General features: G+C 48.2%; 2 protein-coding genes across 2 annotated transcripts in view; one reads left to right on the plus strand and one right to left on the minus strand.

Annotated features, from left to right (window-relative positions):
• Window positions 1-1925: 1925 nt before the first annotated feature.
• Window positions 1926-21778, plus strand: part of LOC135811335 (nucleolar protein dao-5-like) — a 41328-nt gene continuing 21475 nt past the window's right edge. Inside the window, exons 1-5 of the mRNA XM_065324563.1 lie at window positions 1926-2342; window positions 6814-7313; window positions 8262-8685; window positions 9278-9331; window positions 10006-10169. Of these exons, the coding sequence (XP_065180635.1) occupies window positions 2260-2342; window positions 6814-7313; window positions 8262-8685; window positions 9278-9331; window positions 10006-10169 (1225 nt within the window). The 5' untranslated portion in view covers window positions 1926-2259. The remainder of the gene's footprint in view (window positions 2343-6813; window positions 7314-8261; window positions 8686-9277; window positions 9332-10005; window positions 10170-21778) is intronic.
• Window positions 12255-20012, minus strand: LOC135811334 (uncharacterized). The gene is made up of 4 exons (XM_065324562.1): window positions 19209-20012; window positions 15901-15957; window positions 15120-15193; window positions 12255-14154 (listed from the first exon to the last, which is right to left on the minus strand). Exons 1-4 carry the CDS (start codon window positions 19696-19698, stop codon window positions 13072-13074), a joined length of 1704 nt encoding a protein of 567 aa, XP_065180634.1. The 5' UTR covers window positions 19699-20012; the 3' UTR covers window positions 12255-13071.

Below are 21778 nucleotides of genomic sequence, written 5' to 3' on the forward strand. Positions count from 1 at the left end.
ATTATGCCAGTGATTATGCCAGTGAGTATGCCGCATTATGCTGGACTGATTATGCCAATGATGGTGCTACAATGTATATTGTCCCCGCACACGCTGGTTGCACTTTGCAACGTTACAACGACTCTGGCACCATGACAGCACAGCTTATAAGGGGTGACATTCACCAGGTTATTTCCTGTAACATGCCTGAAATTAATATGCCTGGAGCATGACTATTGCCGACCGTCTGGTCTCAGTAGTCCCTTTATGCCAGGGCATAATGTTTAGACAAAATCCGAAGATTTTGCCAGAAATTATGCCAGCATAATCCGCCAAGGGCTACTAATGCAACCTCTGAGACGCTGCTATTTTGGTTGTTTCTTATCGCTGCTGATGTTGAACCCAGGCCGAGATATGTATAGGATATTGACCAAGACGAGGTCTATATGGGAAATATAGGCCGAGTAAAAGACCGAGGTCCGCCGAGGTCTTTTACGAGGCCTATATTTCCCATATAGACCGAAGTCGAGGTCAATATCCTATTTATCACGATTCCTTTGCCATAACCCCAAAATTTGAAACTTTAGGAGCTATTTTAACAAATTTAGTATAGCATTTGTACTATAGTGTACATAGGATGTTGCCTATTTTGGGTACAAGATTGTAAGAACAACAGAGTTCAGCATCTGCAGCACAGTGGCTTGGGTGGTATGAGCGGTTGCTTGAGATTCATACTGTTGTGAGTTCAAATCCTGCTTGTTCTCTTCTGTTGTCTTCTTTCTTTCAATTTTTCTTTTTGAAGTGGAGAGAAAAATTCTAAGTCCCTCCAAAGTCGAAAGATTACAATGCCTAAGTGGTCGATACAAGCGGTCGATATAAGCGGTCGATATTGCGGCGATATGGGTAATATAGGACCAGTCAAGGATCACGAGAATTAGTGGAGGTCGATATAGAAGAGTGATAATTGTTGATATTGTTTTCTCGAATGCTGTGAAAAGGCCATGGCATTCACATGATTGTCATTTGGAAGGCAGTTTTCCATTATTTCTGTGCCTTGATCCATAGAGGGTGGTGGTGTTCCTGCGCGGAAGCGGAAAACTCCGCATCCAGCCGAGTATCACGAGAACCGTAGTTTCTATTACTAAGTATGTTACCTAGGACACACTATGGCATGAATACTCACTGTACGTATCTAACATTGACTGAGTACGAGGTCAATATAGGAAATAAAAGCCGAGTAAAAGACCGAGGCGAAGCCGAGGTCTTTTACGAGGTTTTTATTTCCTATACTGACCAAGTACGAAGTCAATATTAGATTTATTACGACAAACAGTCCGTATTTCAAATTCCAAAACCATAACCTCATGAATCCCGGTTTTATGATTGCACAAGCGTTGCGCCACCACCTACTCATGCAGTGACAATGCTGCACTAGGCACCGTTCAACTGCGCAACCCTAAGCAGTCAAATAATTATAAGCAGTCAATATAGCCCTTAGGAGTGAAATATGCAGGAATATTTGACTGCTTAGGTATGGCAAAAATCTATGTGAGTCAATACTAAGGGAGTGATAAATACACGTACTACCTGGGAGTTATGCATTGATGCTTTCGTGTGTAGATTTTGTCTCTGCAGTCTGCAGTGGCTTTGGCTATGCTCCTCCTCCATTCCTCCACACGTATTATAATGCGAAGCTACCGACATAAAAGTTACCCGTACCGTAGTTCTAGAATCGTAAAAAAGCGGCCTAGAAAACTCAAAAGGCCACAGTCTAGCACGAAAGCCTACGGAAAGGCGAGTGACACCCAGGCCAGGGCCAGGCTAGGCCCAAGCACGTGCGCACGTGAGGGATTGCCTTTGCCATCCAAACTGGACGGGATTCACAATCGAATCGATGCGCCGTAACATTTTTCTGTTCTCCAATTATTTTTATGAAAATTAATGATTGAATACATTGCATTGCACTGTGCTTCTGCTTGTTCTTGTTGCTGAGTTCGTTCTCAATGAAGCTGTCATGACACTGCCATGACCTGCAGCTCTAGCGCTGGTAGTGTCGCCAAGGGATAACATCCCCCCTATGATCTAGCCGAACAATCCGGCCAGATACCTTTCACAGCACAATAAATTTTGCTGTCGAGTATTTCTGGCGGTAATTTCGAATTAGAGCCATTGACGCAGCACAGTGCAGTCAGCGCAGCCAAAGGGTATAGCCTAGTATAGGCAACATCATTCCAGTATTGTCCAGTAATTCGAAGAGTAGTGTTGGACGACTTGCCCAGCATGGCCAGCGATCGCAGCGCCGTGCCGAAACAACAACAGGATCAGGAGTTGCACGCTGCACATGCTGATGATGGATTGAGATGGTGAGAGCATCGTAGATCTGCTATAGTTCTGACGTTGTGCAATGCTCGCCCGTTAGCCTGGGAGAACATTTAATTTTATGTCATGAAAATCTGGCTTTGGAAAATGTATTTTTCATTGCTGTCAGGTTCGGCCTCATTTTCTCTGTGCAGCGCTGATGAGTCAACAAAGGACGAAACAGTTCTGTCCGCAGATTGAGTATGTCATGAAACATTCAAGTGTGCCATTGTGCCAGCTATTCATAATGGCGTTGGCACTGTGGGCATGAACATTAAAGTTAATTTTGTGCAATCCGTTACAAAACTACAGCTCTGGGCAGAGAAATTCGACCTCATGAATGTGGTCGCGCCACGTTCAAGTGCACAGAACAGTGTGTAGGGCTAAGGGCCAATCTGCGCATTACCCAGTCCTAATGATGAGGTTGGATTTCTTTGGCCAGTACTGATTGCCACATGACTGGCGGGTGTGTGTGTGTGTGTGTGTGTGTGTGTGTGTGTGTGTGTGTGTGTGTGTGTGTGTGTGTGTGTGTGTGTGTGTGTGTGTGTGTGCAAAAAGGTGTATTTTATGCCCATGCTCCATACATGCAACTGAGGACACTCAACACAGAGTGCTGAGCATGGATCCTGTGTAGCAACAGTGCGCTACTAAGCAGTTACATGCTATACCCATTGGGCGTAGCTGAGCTGGGTACAAATCTATCGCATCCTTTCAGTGCAGACCGGTGCACGCACGCCCCCAGAACCCCTCCGTGCTACGAACGTCCCAGTTCATTTCGCCATGAACTCACTGCATACCCTGTGCATCCTGTGAGAAGACCTCAGTGTCTGTTGGGATTGCCGCCTGCTAGAATAATAAAATGCAGTAGAAAAGAATACAAATAGAATACGACTCGGATTGAGAGCCAAGGATTAAAGTGAAGAAAGAAAGGACCAAATGTTTACAAGTAATTAGTTATCCAGTTGCTTGCTTATAATAATTGGTTAGTGTTGGACACAAACAAAGGATAATTTGTAAACATTTGGTTCTTCTTTTTTCACTAGAAAACTAGTGCGGATAGAGGAGCGTGTGCATTGCTCACCGTTGACATGGGCGTCACTTGTAGCTAAACCAAGGGTATATTAAGTTCCAGTGAAATGCATGCATCACTGCGAAGATTAGCGCGAGCACGATCAATTTTGGTGTGTATGGTGAGAGGCGAGAATAATAACGCCGCAATATGGATGTGTTGTCTCAACGTACCGTACAGGCATGGCGCCTCTATTTGCTGCGCATAATTGCCACATCTATTCCTATCAGTCCTGTGTTATAACCCTGGACACGTGCCACTAGTATCGTTATCTGAAGATTGGTGAATGACAGTCGACCTTGGAGGAACAGGAAGACTATAGGTAGCCTTGTGCCATAGCTGACTTGTGTGGTTTCAAAGTCATAATTTTAGCACTTTGAATCTCACCACAGGGGTGCAACTCTATTACTGGATACAGGCGTCACTCGCCACTAAGCATTCCTCAGTCACTTTGTGCGCAACATCTTTTTTCCCATTGTACCCAAGCCTTTTGTACGGGCAAAAGACACACAAGCGCAACCTTAACAGGAAGAAAATGAGCTAAAATGGAGGGAGGGAGCTAACATTGGCGCAACAGTACACCACTACAAGTACTGGCATTGCTGGCATGACTGATTCATATCAAACGTATACTCTGACTTTGGCTCACTTTCCCCTTCGACACATTCTGAGCATTTGTAGAGATAGCCTCTATTGTTCCTATGCTGACTACTGTTGAGCAGTATCTCCCCACCGAGTCTGCATCAATGCAAGTCTGACACTCAGTGCACATTCTGGTTTGCAACTCTGAGTGCTAACGTCGACTGGTCCACAGAACTGCCTCGCTATCTCGTGCTAGTGTCTGCATACAGTGTCTGACCAACCTGTTTCAGTTTGTAGTGTTCCACCATTGGAGAATAGTGTGCTGTATCTCCCCAACACTGTGAGTGAACCACTCTGCACTGAAGCACAATGGCCCAATACCTTGGCTGCTTAGGCCAAATGCCTCTGAACCGCAAGCATGTCCGCGACCTCTTCACGAACCGGTCTGGCCAGCCGTTCGTTTGCAAGTTGAACCGTCGTCATTCGGAATCAACATCCGACGTGCTCTTCACCTCTGCTGCTGATCTGGGACTAGATAGTTTCCCCACATTGGATGGTATGGATGACTATGCTGGGCTAGAGGAGGGCAAGGATGATGCAGAGACAGCATGGACGGCTGCTGCTGGCAACAACGGTGAAGAGCAGTGTCGCACGTGTAACTGGCACATGACGCAGAGCATTCACCTGGTCGTCGAGGAGGACGCCCTCAACGACACGAACGGCGATGGTGCATTGGCCCGGCAGGCGAAAAAGGAGATAGAGCGCGTAATCAACAGTGCCAGCGCCTCACGTGCACCACCAAGGCTGGGAGCTGTCAGTAGTTCTGTACCTAGTTCTGCTCGCAATGGTCAAGTCATGGCTGTGATAGTTCCGGGCAAGGAAGATCAAGAGATAATGAGCAAGGATTCGTCCAGGTCGGTGTTTCAAACGGCATCTAGCGTATGTCAGGATATTGTTGCCGACTTACAGTCCGGCGGGGAGACGGAGTTTATATTTCACGAGGTGGTCGTGAACGTGGAGCGCGACTTTAACCGCGACGAGGCCTGCCTGAACGTTCTCCAGTCGGTTCTGAGCACTTTCGGTTCTCCCTGCTGCAGTACCTGCACAAAACTGGTTGCTATCCGCTTTGTCTTCCACTCCTGCAAGCTAATCTTCTTCCTGCCTCACGGCTGGATGACGGAGTCAATGACGCGCGCCATTGTCCGTATCAGCAATTTGGACAGCACCTATTCCGTCTACCTTAACTTGCAAAACAGCCAGGTCCAAGGCACACTGCCTGTGTCGGCAATGCAGCCGCTTGTTGACTGGCTCGAGGGGAATCCCCGTATCTCCTTCGTGCAGCTGCCCAAGTGTCCTAATCTTCTGCTGCGTGTAGTGAACGCGGCACTTAAGAACGGCAGCCTTAAGGAGTTGATCATGACGCCGACGCAGGAACCCGACAATCAGCGAGTCCTGCACATCATACTCAACCACTACACGACGTCGGAGCGCTGCGTACCGCGTCTAGCCATCCCCTGTCCCACGCCGGACGTACTCATGGTGCTGGTGCTGCTCATTCGCGACTTTCAGAATGGTCTACGCCGCCTCACCTTGTTCGGTCCACCCGACGAGGTTGCCAAGGATACGATGAGTGTCGAGTGTGCAGAGATCGCCGTGGAGATGCGCGCAATGGTCGACAGGAAGTTTGTGATGGAGTTCCGTAATCCATGACACTGGAGCATAGTTAAGGATAGGCCATATCGGAGATGATCGGCAAACTTACTGATCTTCTTCTACCTTAGGGATCATCCATCAGATTTTAGTCATCACTTTCTTTCTTGCTTCTTGTGTAGTGTTGCATGGTCAGTATAATGTGAGATTGATATGCACATCCAGTGGGCTGTGGACATGTGTGTGTTGCGTGTATGTGTGTGTATGTGTGTATGTGTGTGTATGTGTGTATGTGTGTGTGTGTGTGTGTGTGTGTGTGTGTTTGTCTGTGTGGTGTGTGTGTGGTGTGTGTATGCATGTATGTGTGTATGTGTGTGTATGCATGTGTGTGTGTGTGTGTCCACAGTGGATATTGTGTATTGTATCTCACTTAAACTTAATTAAGATGATCCTCACTTTTTGGCATAGTTGCCAAGCTGCGGGTCTGAGAATATAAGCATATTCTGCATTGGCTGACATTGATTTTTGATTGTGAACATGATTGTATGTGCGTGTGCATGTAATTTGTTGTGGGGTCATATTGAATATTTGGGGTATTTTGGTGTAGGTGCTGATAGTACATGCTGCTGCTGGATTTCCGCCGCTATTTCTATTGTCATCGCTTATTTCTATTGTCATCGCTTGAAGAGAATTCTGACCATAGTATAATAATTTCCCGTTCGTTTTGGTGTTTTGATCGTACCCAGCTGCGCACACTCTATTATCCACCCCAGCGTCTGGAGATAATGTGGGCTTTGTAGAAAAAAAAACACTCCCTGCTCAACTGATGAGGGATGAATTCCCCAGAGCACCGTACATTGTCCGGGGAGCGGTGCTTTTTTTCAGTTTCCAGACTAAAAAGACTTAGTATAGATTTTGTATGGCCTCTGGAGGTATGGTATACTGACTAGTCACTGTAGGAATACGTGCAGTTAGCTGCGTGCGCAGAGATCCCCGGGTCAGAGTAGTGATACTGACCAGATTTCTGTACATGCAGGCGTAACAGGAACTCTTCTCCCCCCCCCCCGCACCCCTGGGTTTCGGTTGAGTTCGCAAAGTAAGCACCCTTCTGGATGTTTTCACGTTCTCCATCTTAGTACTGTGTTGGTTTTCATCTACATGTTCACTCCGTACAGCCTGCAGAAGTACCTGGATGAACTGCTTGCCGTGTGCGAGCTGCGAAAGTCCAGACTGGAGTTTGAGTGTGATGAGTTGGCACGAATCCTCCACAAGCCCTGGCCCAGGCTACCGAGAGAAAGACAGCTAGCAGCAACAGCAATAGCAAAAGGTGTAATGTCTGCCCCTGCCCTGAGCAAACAGCCATCACACCGCAGTGTGGACAGCGCACACGGCATCAACAAGCCTGATCAGTTCCCTGCGCAGGTGCAAACCCAGCGGCCTAGTGAACCACGCACCGATGCCACAGCACCCGTATCAGTCTCTGCCACGCCGGCCGCAGATTCAGCGGCTGCGTCGGCGGACGAGGCTCTGCTTGCTGAGGTACTCGCAAAGGCAAGGCGTGTATGGAAGCAACCGCCCAGCCAGTCATCCCACTCCACGACCTCCGCCTCCACCACCAGTACCAGCAGTAGCACCAGCACAGCTGCCAGACCAAAGCAGACTGCAGCAAGCAAGGGTAAGTGTTGCTCCTCTGTGTGTCTCTGTGTGTCTCTGTGTTGCTCCTCTGTGTTGCTCCTCTGTGTTGCTCCTCTGTGTTGTGTGTAGATTGCGTGCACGAGACTTACTACGGCCACGCTCACGATCCAGATTGCAACCAAATTGCATTTCTGTATTGTGCATGATGTTTTAGAGGTGACGGTCCTGTGTCTGCTCCAGTGTCGGGTCAGCCGGGTCAGCGACCCAGGGGGGGGGGGTACTTGGACCCGCTTGGTAAAAGAACCCGGGTGGGCCTCAATCAGGGAGCCCTAAGATTCCCACTTCTCCCACGACTCCCTGATATACAATAGCCGCACTTGAATGTACCCGGGATTGACCTGTTGCTTGAGTCGTGCCCAGGTACACGTGGACCCGGTTGGTTTGAAATCCTAGAGCAGACACTGGGGTCCCATTGATATGATACTGTAGCAAGAAGGACCCATGAGTGTGTGTGATCCCCGGTAGCCTAATCAGTAGGGCACTGTCCCGGAAAGACAGGGGTGCTGGGCTCGAATCCCGCTCGTGGGCCCTTCTTTGCAACAATACTTACTGACGTTGTAGCTTTGGCCTAGGTGAAACCATGGAAACAACCCAATTTTTGACCAATCGTCAATCATTGTTGAAAGGTAATTTTTTGTTCCGCAGATCTGAGTATGCGATGCATGTTGTGGCAGAGTAGGCTGCCAGAAAACATCATGAATTTGTAATAGCGGTCGCTCATGACACTCCTCTTTTCATCATAAGTATCACAAGGTGTTTGGAGTATGGGAGCTCATAAAAAATCCATTGCGGTTGCTTTCGTTCCTTGTGCAGGCACCTGCCAAATACTACACTCATTTTTTTTAATGTACATGTATGCTGATCACTCACTCCTCCCACACCCCCTTCCCCACCACGTTTATCCATCTTTCATTTTGTTCACTTTCAGCTGATTCTGGTTCCAGCCATAGCGCTACATTCAGACGTCCTCCAGTGCATCCGGACACAAGAAAGCAGAGAGAGCAACCCGGTCAGAAACCCAAGCCGGGTGCAAAGGAGCGACGGCGCAGCTATAGCCCTGGCGTCGCGCGTGCCCACGTGCCCAAAGACGGCCCAAGAGCGAAGAAATCCGACCCAGTGGCAAGACGGCAATCTGACAGTGCTGGACCTGACGTTGGTGGCCCAGGCTCTGCATCTGTGAACACGTCGCCGCACAGTATAGCTGTAGGGAGTGCGTCACCTGCAGGTCCAGACCAGTCTCACCAGGTGCTTCCATCCAAGACACTACCCAGCGAAAACGTGGATGATGATGATGACTGTGCCAGGAGCACACATGACAGTGATGACGAGAAGTTCTTGTTACATAGAGATGGGTAAGGTACGAAAGTGATCGCATGGGGTAGTAACTAGTTAGTCTGGTCCAGATGTATGATGATTTGTCATCACATTCCCTCTCTCAACTCCCGTACTACCATCTCCCATCTCTATTTTACGTTTGTCGCTCCATTCTCTCTTTCTCTCTCCCTCCCTCTTCTCTCTGTCTCTCTCTCTCTCTCTCTGTCTCCCTCTCTGTCTCTCTCTGTCTCTCTCTGTCTCTCTCTGTCTCTCTGTCTCTTTGTCTCTGTCTCTCTCTTTCTCGCGCGCTCTCTCTCTCTCTCTCTCTCTCTCTCTCTCTCTCTCTCTCTCTCTCTCTCTCTCTCTCTCTCTCTCTCTCTCTCTCCCTCTCTCTCTCTCTCTCTCCTCACTCTCTCTCTCTCTCTCTCTCTCTCTCTCTCTTCTCTGCCCTCATCCTATCATGCCTGCCCACCTGTGTCCCCTGCCCATCTATCTCTCCCTCCCTTGATCCCCCCCCCCTCACATGCACCGTCCCTCCCCTCATTCCCTCTGCTTTTAAATCTTTATTTGGTCATACTGTTGGTCCAATGTTTTGTCTGTTATCTGCTGTGTTTGCTGTGCACATGGCAGGGCAAGTCTGAAGTTGCCCGGAAGGTACAGCAAGTTGCTTGAAGATCACAATACGTGAGTAGTGCCCGGACACACTGAACGGTAGTAGCACCCAAGCACACTTACTCACATTTGCTAGTATTCACTTCATAGTTCCTACACTTTTCGTGTTATTGCGCCCAGGGCACAGGCTTCAAGTGGTATGTTACTTTAGCTAAGCTATAAGCTCGCAATGTTTCTCGCAGGTAGAGCACTCTGACTTTGACACTGTGAGCTGGTTTCAAAGTGCTTCGTTTTTCACTGGACTTGGTTGCGATTGGTTCAGCCAGTCTCTGTCAGCTCTACTGACGAGAACTAACAAGGGAGGATCAGCTAGCTGTAGCTGACCAGAGATTGAGCACACCGGGGTGGTTTTTATCTGGTGTGATTTGAATGTCATCGTGCCATGTCTGCATACACAGCACAATATGACTGTTGTGTATGCAGACTACACAGTTCAGTCTGATAATATGCAGTGCTGCTTACTGCAATCCGATCGAGTGAGTCAATGCCACGCCATGTGCAGCCATTGCCGGACCTGCGGACACTGCAATACTAGTATAATTATGTGAGCTGGTGCAGGACACAAATTTGACTCGCACGAGTGGATTTCATAAAGTACATATTTTATGGCTCTTGGATATGCAGTTCCACCCCTATTCACTGATCTGTTTCACTGTGTGTACATTGAATATCTATCCCCTGCTCAGGCTGCTTACTCAAATACATGGAGCAAAGCAACCAGCTGCAGCAAGTCAGGCCCGGCACAAGTTCCTCTCACGCTTCACTCGCGACGTTGATGGCGCATCTCCATCATCTGTACCACCAGGAGAAGAAGCAGCAGAAACAGCAACTGCTGCTAATCCGCAAGACGGTAAGTATCAGTCGTTGCAAAATGATATCCAGCCCCTTTGGCTCGGGTTACTTGACTGAGCAGACACATCACATCAAGCCATGTGAAAGCAGGGGGCTGGATTTCATTTGCTACCACTGCATGTTGCAAACAGTGATTCTCATATGGGCATTTTTGGCAAATGATTTCATCCAATTCAGTTCAAGGTAAGGTGATTTGTCCATCTAGCTGTGTCTGCACTTGTCAAAATGAGAATCCTGGACAAAAGGGATGTGCACTAATATTGTCCTGTTGTCAGCGTTGTACGGGTATCGTCAACGTCCACGCGTCTTTTACTACGCATGCCCAGTCACGGTTTGCTGCTGAGATCCTGGATAGGCAAAGCTGAGGCCATCTCCCTGTCTCCACCCAGTCCTCCATCTTATCCGGAGGTGATAGATGGTTGTCATGTGGCAAAGCGACTTCTCGCTCCACATATACTGGCATACACAAAGACATGGACAGCAATAGCGACAACACACAAAGTGAAGGGTAGTTGGCCGCAGCCAGATGTGAACCGGATAACGAGTGAGGTATGGAAGCAAGGACTGAGAGCAGAGTGTCTCAGATAGAATAGGCGTGCCAGTGGATAGCTGAAATAGGCCATGATGCAGAACCACTTGGGACCGTCAGATTAATTTTCCTGGACCGAGCCAGCCGGGAAAAAAACTAGGGCTCAAACGGTTAGTCCGATTAACCGGTTGCAGACCGGTTACGAAGAATTAACGGTTAACCGATAAAGATAACGGTTACGCACTAACTTTTCAGTCAATTTTTCAAGTATCAGGTCGTTGCAAAGTATGCACTTTCGCGCAGGCTGTCGCACGCGTACGCAATTAATTCTGGGCTGTCAACTCGGTCATATCTGGTCTCTTGGTGTGAGAGTATGTATGAATGAGCATGCAAGAGAATGTACATGTGTGCGTTGTACTGAATAGGGTACATTTTTTTGAATGAGTATAGTCAAATATACGGTTAAAAAAGAGTCCGCAGGATTGCCGTGGCTGGCCTTAATATAGGTTATAACCGTTAAACCGACCGTTAGCTTAGCAGTTAACCGTTAGGGGTAAAACCGTGACCGTTTGAGCCCTAGAAAAAACCCTCGCGCCGACGGACGCAGTTGTGAGGGAAAAAGCCGGGTGTATATCCCCAATGGCGATTAGGCATCATGTAGGCATGGCAAGCACATCACGGCAAACAGTGATAAAAAAGCAATGATAATATGCACAGAAAAGAAGGGTGGGAGGGCAGGGACACTGGTGAGACTCGAAACTGACTGAAGAAGTCAGGAAAAGAAGCGACAATAAAGAACACACCAGATGCCATATTTGCAACTGAAAATATTTCACGAGAAATCATTTCTCGCGTATCTCGCTGCGCTCAGCGCCGGCGAGAAATACAACTTCCTGCATTTTCGGCAGAATTTGTTCATGTTTGTTGAACATGAATAGAACTTGCCCGTCTGGGTTTCACACATGCAGACACCACTAACACACACAGAAACGGACACACACACACACACACATATATATATACATACACACACGCAGAGTTTATAATCGGCAGCATTCTGCAAATGTACTACAATCTTATGTTTGCCAGACGAGCCACAGTGACTATGGTCATGGCTGTAACTTGGCACCCCAGGTGGCAGAGGAGTATTATTTATGAGATGCTACACATCCTGTTTTGTAATGAAGAAGACCAGTGGAGAGTCCTAGTACCTCTCACGCATACTACTCTGCAATATATGCCAATTTTTCCTTGCAACATCGGATCTAGACGTTACTGGAACACAACCAGTGCCTATCATGAAGAGATCCACTAACATTCAAACTTCCGGTCACTCCCGGCGGTTGTGCATGCACAGAACAAGTTACTTGTTGGAGCAGGAGCTTCTGATCGCACACTATAATGTATACTCCAAAGCAACTTGTGCAGTATTTCCAACATACGAGTATTGTCTGTGCGAGGAGCCTGAATGGGCTCGTGACAGTCAGTGGAGTTCTTTCACGCATGTACACAGATGTATACTCCAAAGTAACTTCCGCTGTATTTCCAAAATACGAGTATTGTCTTTTGTCTGTGCCAGGAGGATGGGCTCGTGACAGTCAGTGGAGTTCTTTCACGCATGTACAGAGCAGTAAAGCTGCTAGTTTCTTACTAGTGCTCAGTCAGCTGTCAAAACATTTTCCAAACGGTTTTCAACTTTTCAACCCACTGTTCTCAGTAGTGGACTACATTGGAATGAAGTAAATAGAGCGTGAAATTTCATTCATGGGCATACCACTAAGAAGGTGGTGGAAGGCTAATATATTAGTACTCCGCAATTCAAGTGCAATGGCAATAGCATGGTGTGTGTGTGTGTGCGTGTGTGTGCGTGTGTGTGTGTGTGTGTGTGTGTGTCACCGATTATGCTTTAGACAATAGGGTATCAACAAAAGGATATATTAGCAGAATGTCACTGCTCAAGGGGAAATTGTGTGTACAAAGATTTGTCAAAAAGCAGGGTTTCGATATCACAATGAACGTCGATTTTCACTTTCATCAACAATTGAAGTAACACCTCTCCACACAGTCTGACGTAAAAAACATGTTGAGTGCTACAATACGTATTGTGTGGTAGATGGCAGAATGTAGAACAGTGTACGTGTATGCGTAATGTGCAATGCCCTATCGTTACAGGATTCTCCGCAAAGTGGTTCAGGTGTCACAAAATCTCTATGAACGTAGTGCTCCTTTAAAAAAAATTCACTTTGAAAGTAGGATTCTCGCCTTCATTCTAGATTGTTATAGGGTTTTGAAGCTTCACAAAGACAAGACCTGCATAGCTGATAGATATGATTGTGTAAGACATTGGTTGGAGTAGAGCTGGTCAAAGAGTTCACTTTTTTGACTTGGTGGATTTGATCTTGGTTTGGAAGCGGACGAGTTGAGTTCGCAAGCTGGCACGCAGCCACCACTGATGACGGCTTGGTCGTGTGCTTTCCGGCGAGAGTGTCTTGCTGCGGAAATCGCTGGCCTCCGCCACCCAACTGCCGGAGTGCTTGATGGCGTAGATGTCGGACTGCGATCGTCGTCGCTTCTCCTGCACTTTCCTTGTCATGGCCGAGCGGCCTAGCGTGAGAACGGAGCCGCGAGCTGCGAGTGCCGACATGCCGCTCGGCCCCTCCATTGCGTTGCCGGGGGCGATTGCGCCGCCGCCGAGAATGGCACTGCCACTGGTCATTGGCGACGTCGGCATTTTATTGGGTGTGCCGGAGCGGCTGCCGGAGTTACTCGGTGTCAACGCGCCGTCCTTAAACAGACTGGGGCTGCGCATGATCTGCACCAGCATGGCCATGACGCGGTCCACGCCCTCGTGCCCGGACCGTGCCGACACCTCGTCGAAGTAGCAGCGCGTCTCCAGGCTGACCTGGCGTGCGTCGCGTGTCGGCACTTTGCGCTCGCTCTCCAAGTCACACTTGTTGCCGATCAGGATGATGGGCGGGAAGTCGCGCGCACTCCATGCGTCCAGGCTGTCGCGTGACCTTGCATTCGACTTGTCAATGTGTACCAGTGGTATACTGTTGGCTTGGCTTGGGCTCGTGAGTAGCGGTGACGCAACGCCCGACGCAGTTACCGTGCTCTCAGGCGACACACCGGGAACGGTGGGTGTGCTGCTATCGGAGTGTTCCGACGTGGCCGGCGAGAGCGATATGTGCGGCGGTGGCTGAGCCGCGGGCACGGCTTCCGCGTCGCGGTCCGCGTGAGAAGGTTCCTCGTGTGGCGATTGCGCGACGCACTCCGACATTGACGACCGGTTGCTGTTGGAAGCCGACGGTATGGTCAGAAGCTCTCGCTGTATGTGATCGATGGTGCGTTCGGCCTCGACCAGCGTCGACGGATCCGTGATGTCATACACCACTATGAACCCATCTGCACCCAGCACCTTGGAGCGGAACAGCCCACACGACTCGGTCAAGTTCTGAATAGGAAAAAAAAACAATTCACAAGAAAACCGAAGAAGAATGACGTCAAAGCAGAACAAAAACCTTTATTATAAATCACTCTAGTGTTGAAGTTGGTTGCTCCAACGAGGAGCAACAAGTTCACTCTAGTGTTGTAAAAGAATGACATCAGTCAGTAATGACCCAGTGAGTGTTGATATGTACAATGCCAGGATGCGAGTACACGTGTACGATTGTTTGATGCCATTGTTGACGCAATGACTGTTTTGATTATTTCAGATCAATTACATCTAGACTCGGATGGAGAGCCGATGGATTATGTTATAGTAAAGAAGAGGACCAAGGACTGGTGGTGTTAGTACACATTATAGAGCAACTTGCAGTTCCTTGGTACTTTTCTTTACTATAAATTTCATACGAACTTAGAAGTTGCGACTTCGGCGGTAATAGTCATGAAGTTGATTGTTCCAACTAGGAACACACGCTTCTTGCCGAACTTGACATTTGACTGACTCACGACTGCCATCCGGAGCACACGGAGCAAGTTCGGGAAGAAGCGTGTGTTCCTAGTTTGAACAATCAATTTCATTTAAGGAGATGTTTACATGTTATTCTGGCCCAGGGTATAGTAAGTTTTTGCTTTTGCGAGGTTAAAGTCGATATGGAAACATCAGTAGCAAGTTGGGCAGTCTAGTCATGGGGTTACCCCGTCCCTGAGAGTCAAACATGGACCCTGGCTGAACATCGACTTATGATGTCGATGGTGCACCTTAGATCCATTTCGAACCTATGCAAACAATTATAGTCTTGTGAATCGTCTTGTGATAGTGGAGGTTATGTACTTGGCAAGAGAGGAGGTATCATTTCGCGCACAAAATCACCCTGAAAAGGTCAAGTGAGCTGTATTGCAAACTACAATACTGTTTGTTCATCAATACAATACTCTCAGCACTAGTACGTCGTAGACAAGCGGCTCACTCACCTGTCCAGCTAGCTCTGTAATGTCCAGTTCAGCACAACAGCCATCCAGTGCAAGGAACGAATGATAGCTCTCCTCTGCAAATAAAGATCAGAACATGGACAGAACACCATTGTTATGCACTGTACAGAACAGCATTGTTATGCACTGTACTGTCAAATCAACCTCACTGTTGTACCGTGCAGGTACATTGTACATTTGCTGTATTACGATTAAGACCTAAAATTAACCACTCACACCATCAGCATACTAGTACTAGTTAGTAGAAGTGGACCTACCGACACCAACGGGTTAAGTTCTGTGGGAAATTTTCATCAGTTTGGGGAATGAAAAGGAAAAAGTCCGAAGAACACCTTGACTGCCAATACCAGCCAGCCCTCGGACCGCTCCGATCGCTGTAGTCCAGCGATAGAAGCATACTATTTTCCTTGTGCCTGCTGGGATCCTTGATAGGCGAGGAATCTTACATGGGTGCGCGGGGGCACACTAGTTTGCAGCATGTATCATCAGTATAACAAGGATCACTCGATCTGCAATCTACCCGATGATGGACCTCAATATTTTTATCATGATCTGATAGATACAATGTACTGCATTATCAAGAGCTCACTCTTCAGACTTGGGAGAAAGGCGGAGAAACATTTGCGGTAGGAAAGCGAGCAAGAGATATAGACAGATGATAGAGAGTGAAGAGAGGATGACACATGGGGGAAGGCGGAAGAGATATAGACCTGAACACAGCAATCATTGTCGAACACATCCTAGACCTAGTGCGTTTGCTTACCAAGTGTGGGATCATAATCGTAGATGAACCTGTGCGTTAGATACTGTACTAGCAGAGCTGCAGGAATCATATTCAGACGCGGGGAACACGCACATACACATACACACATGGGGGTACAAATGGTCAGTATAGGTACACTGGATCTTGGACGAATCATTATTACAAGGGTGTCTGTAAATAATAATTATTACGGGTACACGTTCAGGCCAAGTAAAGTCCACGCTTCTACCCCAGAGACACTGCAACGACCAAAATAGAATGGTTTTGAAACGTTTAGGCTTCATCGCCTCGCAGACGTGACCGATCACAGCATTGCTACTGGCTATTTAGAAAAGAATCTCCTATCTTCAAACAGACAAACTACTTCTCTTCCCGTGATAACAAGCCAGGATAAAAGCGGAACGATACAAAAACGCTCTATTTGTTGGTTTTACTAGCAGTGTCTAGAAACGGTGAACTCGTGTTCCTCTTGTGCTCCCATGAACTTATGTTCCCGTGCGTTAGTTGCTGGTTGAAACATTGAACCGCTGTGTTCCCCTACGTGAGTTGCTCGTTCTGCTATCTGTGCTTCTGCTATCATCCCCTGGCCTTCGGCAAGTACATAGACTAGATACCTGGACGGGGCGCGACGGAACTCACACAATCCGCTGGGATACCGTTGAACCCTTAGAACACTATAACTATAAGCATGCTGCATTATTTTCCACTTCGAGGGCTTCCTGGGGTCACCAATGCGCGCGGAATGCGATACATTGACACCGATTTCTGGCGTGTGACTTCCAGAGACTTTATCACCCATATGGATGATATGGGCCGTTCTGTTTTAGTCTTTGTGCTGGTGGATCTTTTTAGTGGACGGGTACCACTGCAAGAACCGCTGACACCTTTCTCTGCTTGGTTACAGTTGTACGCCATTATGTCTCTGATCTGTTTATAGAGACACCCAAGGACGAATAGGTCATTGTTCTTTACAGCATGTCTACATTGTAGTTCGTTTGTGTGGACCGGTTATTGTGAGAGCGTGAGTCTTGCGCGGCGGATATGTCTACCGTCCCGAGTACATTGGACACCTTGTGCGCTCATCCTTACCCAGTCTACCCACACTGCACGATTGTACACAGCTGCTACTTGCTGACCTGTTGAAATGATCGTACACGTCTCGACAATATGCTCTCGACATGTCTACACAGTAATCCAAGCTAGACTTTAGGTCTGCATGTAAGTTCATGTACAGGTACATGTACATGTACACGCAATGTGGCTATCGACATCATTTTGTGTGGCGACCACCTTGTCCGTGGAAGCTAAACATCGCACATACTTCGATCTGTGAATGATTTTGTAACATGTCAATTCGCCCCTAACGAGCCCTCCATTGTTCGTCTATATATAGCACACTGGATTCCTGGGTTTGTGGCGAGTGGTTTGAAAGAACGTACCCAGTCACCAAGCTGATAGTGTTTTGCTGTCTGTGGAGAGTAACCAGGTAACATCGGAACGCGTCATTCATGACTGCGTGTGGACGCCCAACGTAAAGTGTAGATGGGCGGTAAAGAAATAGGACTGACTGGCATGACCTGACCACGGAATATATTCACCTTGTCCAATCGCCACATTGCATACGATCACATGGATTAGGTGGTTGTGCAACTTCGCTACAATGCCGAGCCAGAACATGTTCTCCATGGTTAAAGAACGCTAGCCAATGCAATGGCCATGTATTCCATCAGCGCTACTAGATCTAGTATCATGTCGCCTCTGATGACATCTCCACTATGTATCTGGCCTTTCACCGCCAGTGGTCGTGTTGAGCTCTGAATCGACATCGCTGAGGAGTGTTCTTGCGTCCGGTACAATACATGAAATCATACGTGAACTGGCACTCAATAGTCGTACCAGCGTTCTGTTACACACTTATATCATTGGATATTTTCCTTTGCAATTGCGTGCCAGTTCGAGCGAGCAGATACATGGCCGCAAATGCGCAATGATGATTGTCGCATGCGGTCGCAATCGCAATTACACTCGACGCCACTGACTGTGCCAATACGCATCGGTAACTGAACAGTGGTCCCTGTCAATCATCTCCCTTCCACAGTTCCAGATGCTGTCAATAGACTCAGTACTAATCTACCTGGGCCAGCATCTGTCTCTAGTTCTGGCACGGTGGTACTTGCTTGGTCCACAGTTTCCGGGCGAGAGGGTAAATGCAGCCCTCTGCAATCCCATTCACTCAGGCCAGAACGATGGAAGCTACATCCTGCAAGGCTACAGGCAGAGTTGAATTAGTTCCTTCTCGATGTTACTCAAGCTCAATGCCTTCGCGAGGTACATGACTATTACAGCCTGAAGCGGGAGAGTAATCGGAGTCATCTCTATAAATACTGAAGAAGTGTAGTCTTCACGCGAAGATACTGGGTAATGACGAGATTTTCATGGCTCGGCATAATCCACCCAGTGCCAAGAGTCTATAAGATATTAACCCCCCCAAATGAACTCTTGTTAGCTCTGATTAGGTACGCAGATCCGCGCCTGAATGTCCAGGAAAACCAGCCAACACATCACCTCTTGCACAATACACAAGACAGTCATGCATGGTGAAGATCTTCGCAACTTGTTCACAACCAGAGTCTGGGTGCAAGGTGGCCAGACTCTATTGCAGCCTACATCCAACCATCCCCTAGCCATGTACAGTGTAATAGCACTACATGTACGTGATATGTAGGTTTACAGAAGGGCACTAGACTCACTCAACAAGTGTGCCACTGAGCATGCCATGCAGATGCTGAATTCCCTCTACATGACGCGCACACCAGTGCCGACAACACGAGGCACATGTAGATCAATAAGTTGTGAACTTCACAATGCGACCATCTACAGATGAAATTCAACCAGTAACATTAAGTTTGTCTTCCTGCCAACGTCTGCCACGAGTCAGGATGCCGCGTTCGATTAGCGGCACTGACTAGTTTGTGCTGTTTTGGTGATATTCGCCTCATGTCGACGTGGACACCTTGCGTCCTAACATATCACCCAGCAAACCATGCTGGGCTCCTCGAAAATGCAACCTATCCCCCATTATGCTGATTCTCTGTTCATGTGGGACGTGTGCGTAGATCTACTATACCGCAATGATGCGACCACCGACAGTACAAAAGACGTTGTGCACTGTTCATACCATTCCCCGTCTTACTTCCCTCTTCCGGAACGGTGGACATACGAAGAGAGGATAAGACAGCTGTTTCTTTTTGTTGTTTTTTCTAACACAATAAAATACAGACCTGTGAGTTCATCTGCAAAAGTCTTACCTGATTTTCCCACTCCGCCTGCACCGCATACGACCACGTTGTGATGTGTTTTCCGCCACCGACACAGTACGGCTCCACAGCGTCGACACGCTCCAGTACCGGTGGTCGGCGAGGCTGTGTTGGAGCGTGGCCGAACTGTCAGGTGCTGCTGGCACTGCGTGGAGCTGGCGTATCCAGACGACTTGCCGCTATCACTCCGGCTACTACTGGCACTGGACGGCACGGTTGGTGTCTGTCGATGCGGGTCAGCCGTCTGCCCCGCTCCTGGCGTTGATTGCTTTCTGGACTTGGACAGAGAGAATGAGGACAGCGAGTGCCAGGATTGCGACTGAGGGATACCGGCGACCATTTTGCGACCAAGTGTGTTGCTGCTGCTAATGTTTGTCAAGGTGGGACTATCAGCAACAGTGCTAACAATACTCGATTCTATCGTTCTCTCCAGGTCCCCCTCGTCGTCCTCTTCACGTATAAACGCTGGACTGCGTATCATTGGTATACGACCGAGCTGCTCCAACTCGCAGCACGTCTAATGAACTCCTAGCTCCAACACCACCGAGCGACACGTTTTTCGTGTAGGCGCTGTACACCATCTGCAGGTTGTGAAGAATTCTGACAGCCTTCTGGAGACTAATATACTGCGACTGCCCCAGCTTCTGACCGCTTCTCCAACACGGAAGTTGCGTATCCCGTTTTCTCCCAAAGTCAACTACGCCGTTCAGAGATGCGACAGTGAATATTTATACTGAATGCTACCTGCTGGCTATCCGGCTTTAACCGCTCTGGACACGAGTGTCCTATTCAATTTTATTATTCCTTATTGGCCGGAGTGCCTCTCTCTTTGCCTTGCTTCTAACCGACCATCTTCCGTCGACCTGGGGCTCCTTTTAAGCTGGCGCTTCGGCGCTTCGGCCAGCGCAGGAGAGGAAGGCGCGCAGAGATAGCATTTACGCAGCGAGGTCTGTGTGTGTGTGCGTGTGCGTCTCCACTGCTAGCATGTGGTAGGTAGTTCATATCTTCCCCGTGGCGCATGTCGTTTTCAGCTCGCGTCCTGCTAACACCAGTGCTCTTCCTCCTAGTAGGTAGCAGGGTGTTGAACAGAAAGCCTGTGAGCCTCGTCGCCGTGCTCGGTTTCCGTGAGTTTCCGTGAGCTACTTCACTGCACCACCGGCGTGCTGCAAATTGCCAGGTGTGGAGCGTGAACAAGCTGTCCTCCACGACTTGGCCTGGCCAAAGCTTAGCTTAGTCTAGCTTGGCTTGGCCTAGTCGCACAGATCCTGTTCTCTTGCCCCATCTTCCACTTCCCCTCTGCATTGGCCCTGGTAGCGCAGTAACCCTTTGTGTCCTTCTCATAAGTGTGCTCTCCACACGGACCCTACTGCCTCAGGTGCCGCCACCCATGTGATGGCGTGCCGTGTAAGGTATTCATTCTCTATTCTCTGCTCTCTCTCTCTTTTTCTCTCACTCTCCCTGACCACTGCATTGTGTCACCTTGGATCCTGGCGTGTATACCTCGCACTCGTTTTGTGTGAGCTCGCGAGGTGCCAACACTAACTACCACTTGCAGCACCTTCACAGCTTTGTTCTCGCATCCTGTGCCTGTTGTACTACTGCTTGAGCATGCAGCACCATGCAGGAGAAGCAATTCTGCACTGCAGCGCATAGACAGCGGAAGACCAGGCGGGCAATTAGCACCGGTCGAGGTACACTATATCCTACACCAGCTACCCTACCATCCACAGCGTTTGTTTTCAGTCTCCCCTACAAAGTACAATGCATGCAGGGTCTGAATCACTGATTCCAGGCTTTGCACGCTTAATCCGTACTGTGTTATAAAAATGGTCAGTGCAATGTTCATGTAACGTCCATGTGCATGGTTATTACGTACAGTGGTCATGACTGTACATAACATATGCGACGGCGGTTACGGTCAGTGGAAACGCACATGTACATGGTTGCAACGTACAGTGGTCATAAAAGGTGATGTACATGTACATGGATATTACGTACAGTGGTCATGGATGGACACCGTTGTTCGTTATCTCGTGTTTATGCATGCATACGTGTATGGACATGATGTCCTCTAGTTGCAGTCTGACGGTCGATGGTGTTGAGGTTGGAGAACCACTAACAACGTTACGTGTTCCATTTGTTCTCATTGTGTCGTCTACTAAGTAATTAGCTATCATTGGAAGTCATTAGATCCAGACATGCATGACCTTATACAACGACAACGTACATGCCTGTACTGAAGGAATTTAAAAGACAGTATTCACATACACACGAAGCCGTATACAAAGAACTCGTTTCATTCTGTTCACAGTCCGTGTGTCGTCTAGTTTATCATAAGCAGCAATCAGATCTAGACGTGCATGACCTTATACAACGACAACGTACATTGTACTGAAGGAATTTAGACAGTATTCACACAAACACACACACACAGTGGAATAGGTTCAGTGCCAATATTATTCGAATCAGCTGTCTCTATGTCCACATAGGCATGGCACAGTACAATCATCATTCGGAGACGTTCCCAGACAGTACATGCAAGTACATGGACACGCTAATAA

This window comes from Sycon ciliatum, chromosome 3 (assembly GCF_964019385.1).
Source record: "Sycon ciliatum chromosome 3, ocSycCili1.1, whole genome shotgun sequence".
NCBI classification, from domain to species: domain Eukaryota; kingdom Metazoa; phylum Porifera; class Calcarea; order Leucosolenida; family Sycettidae; genus Sycon; species Sycon ciliatum.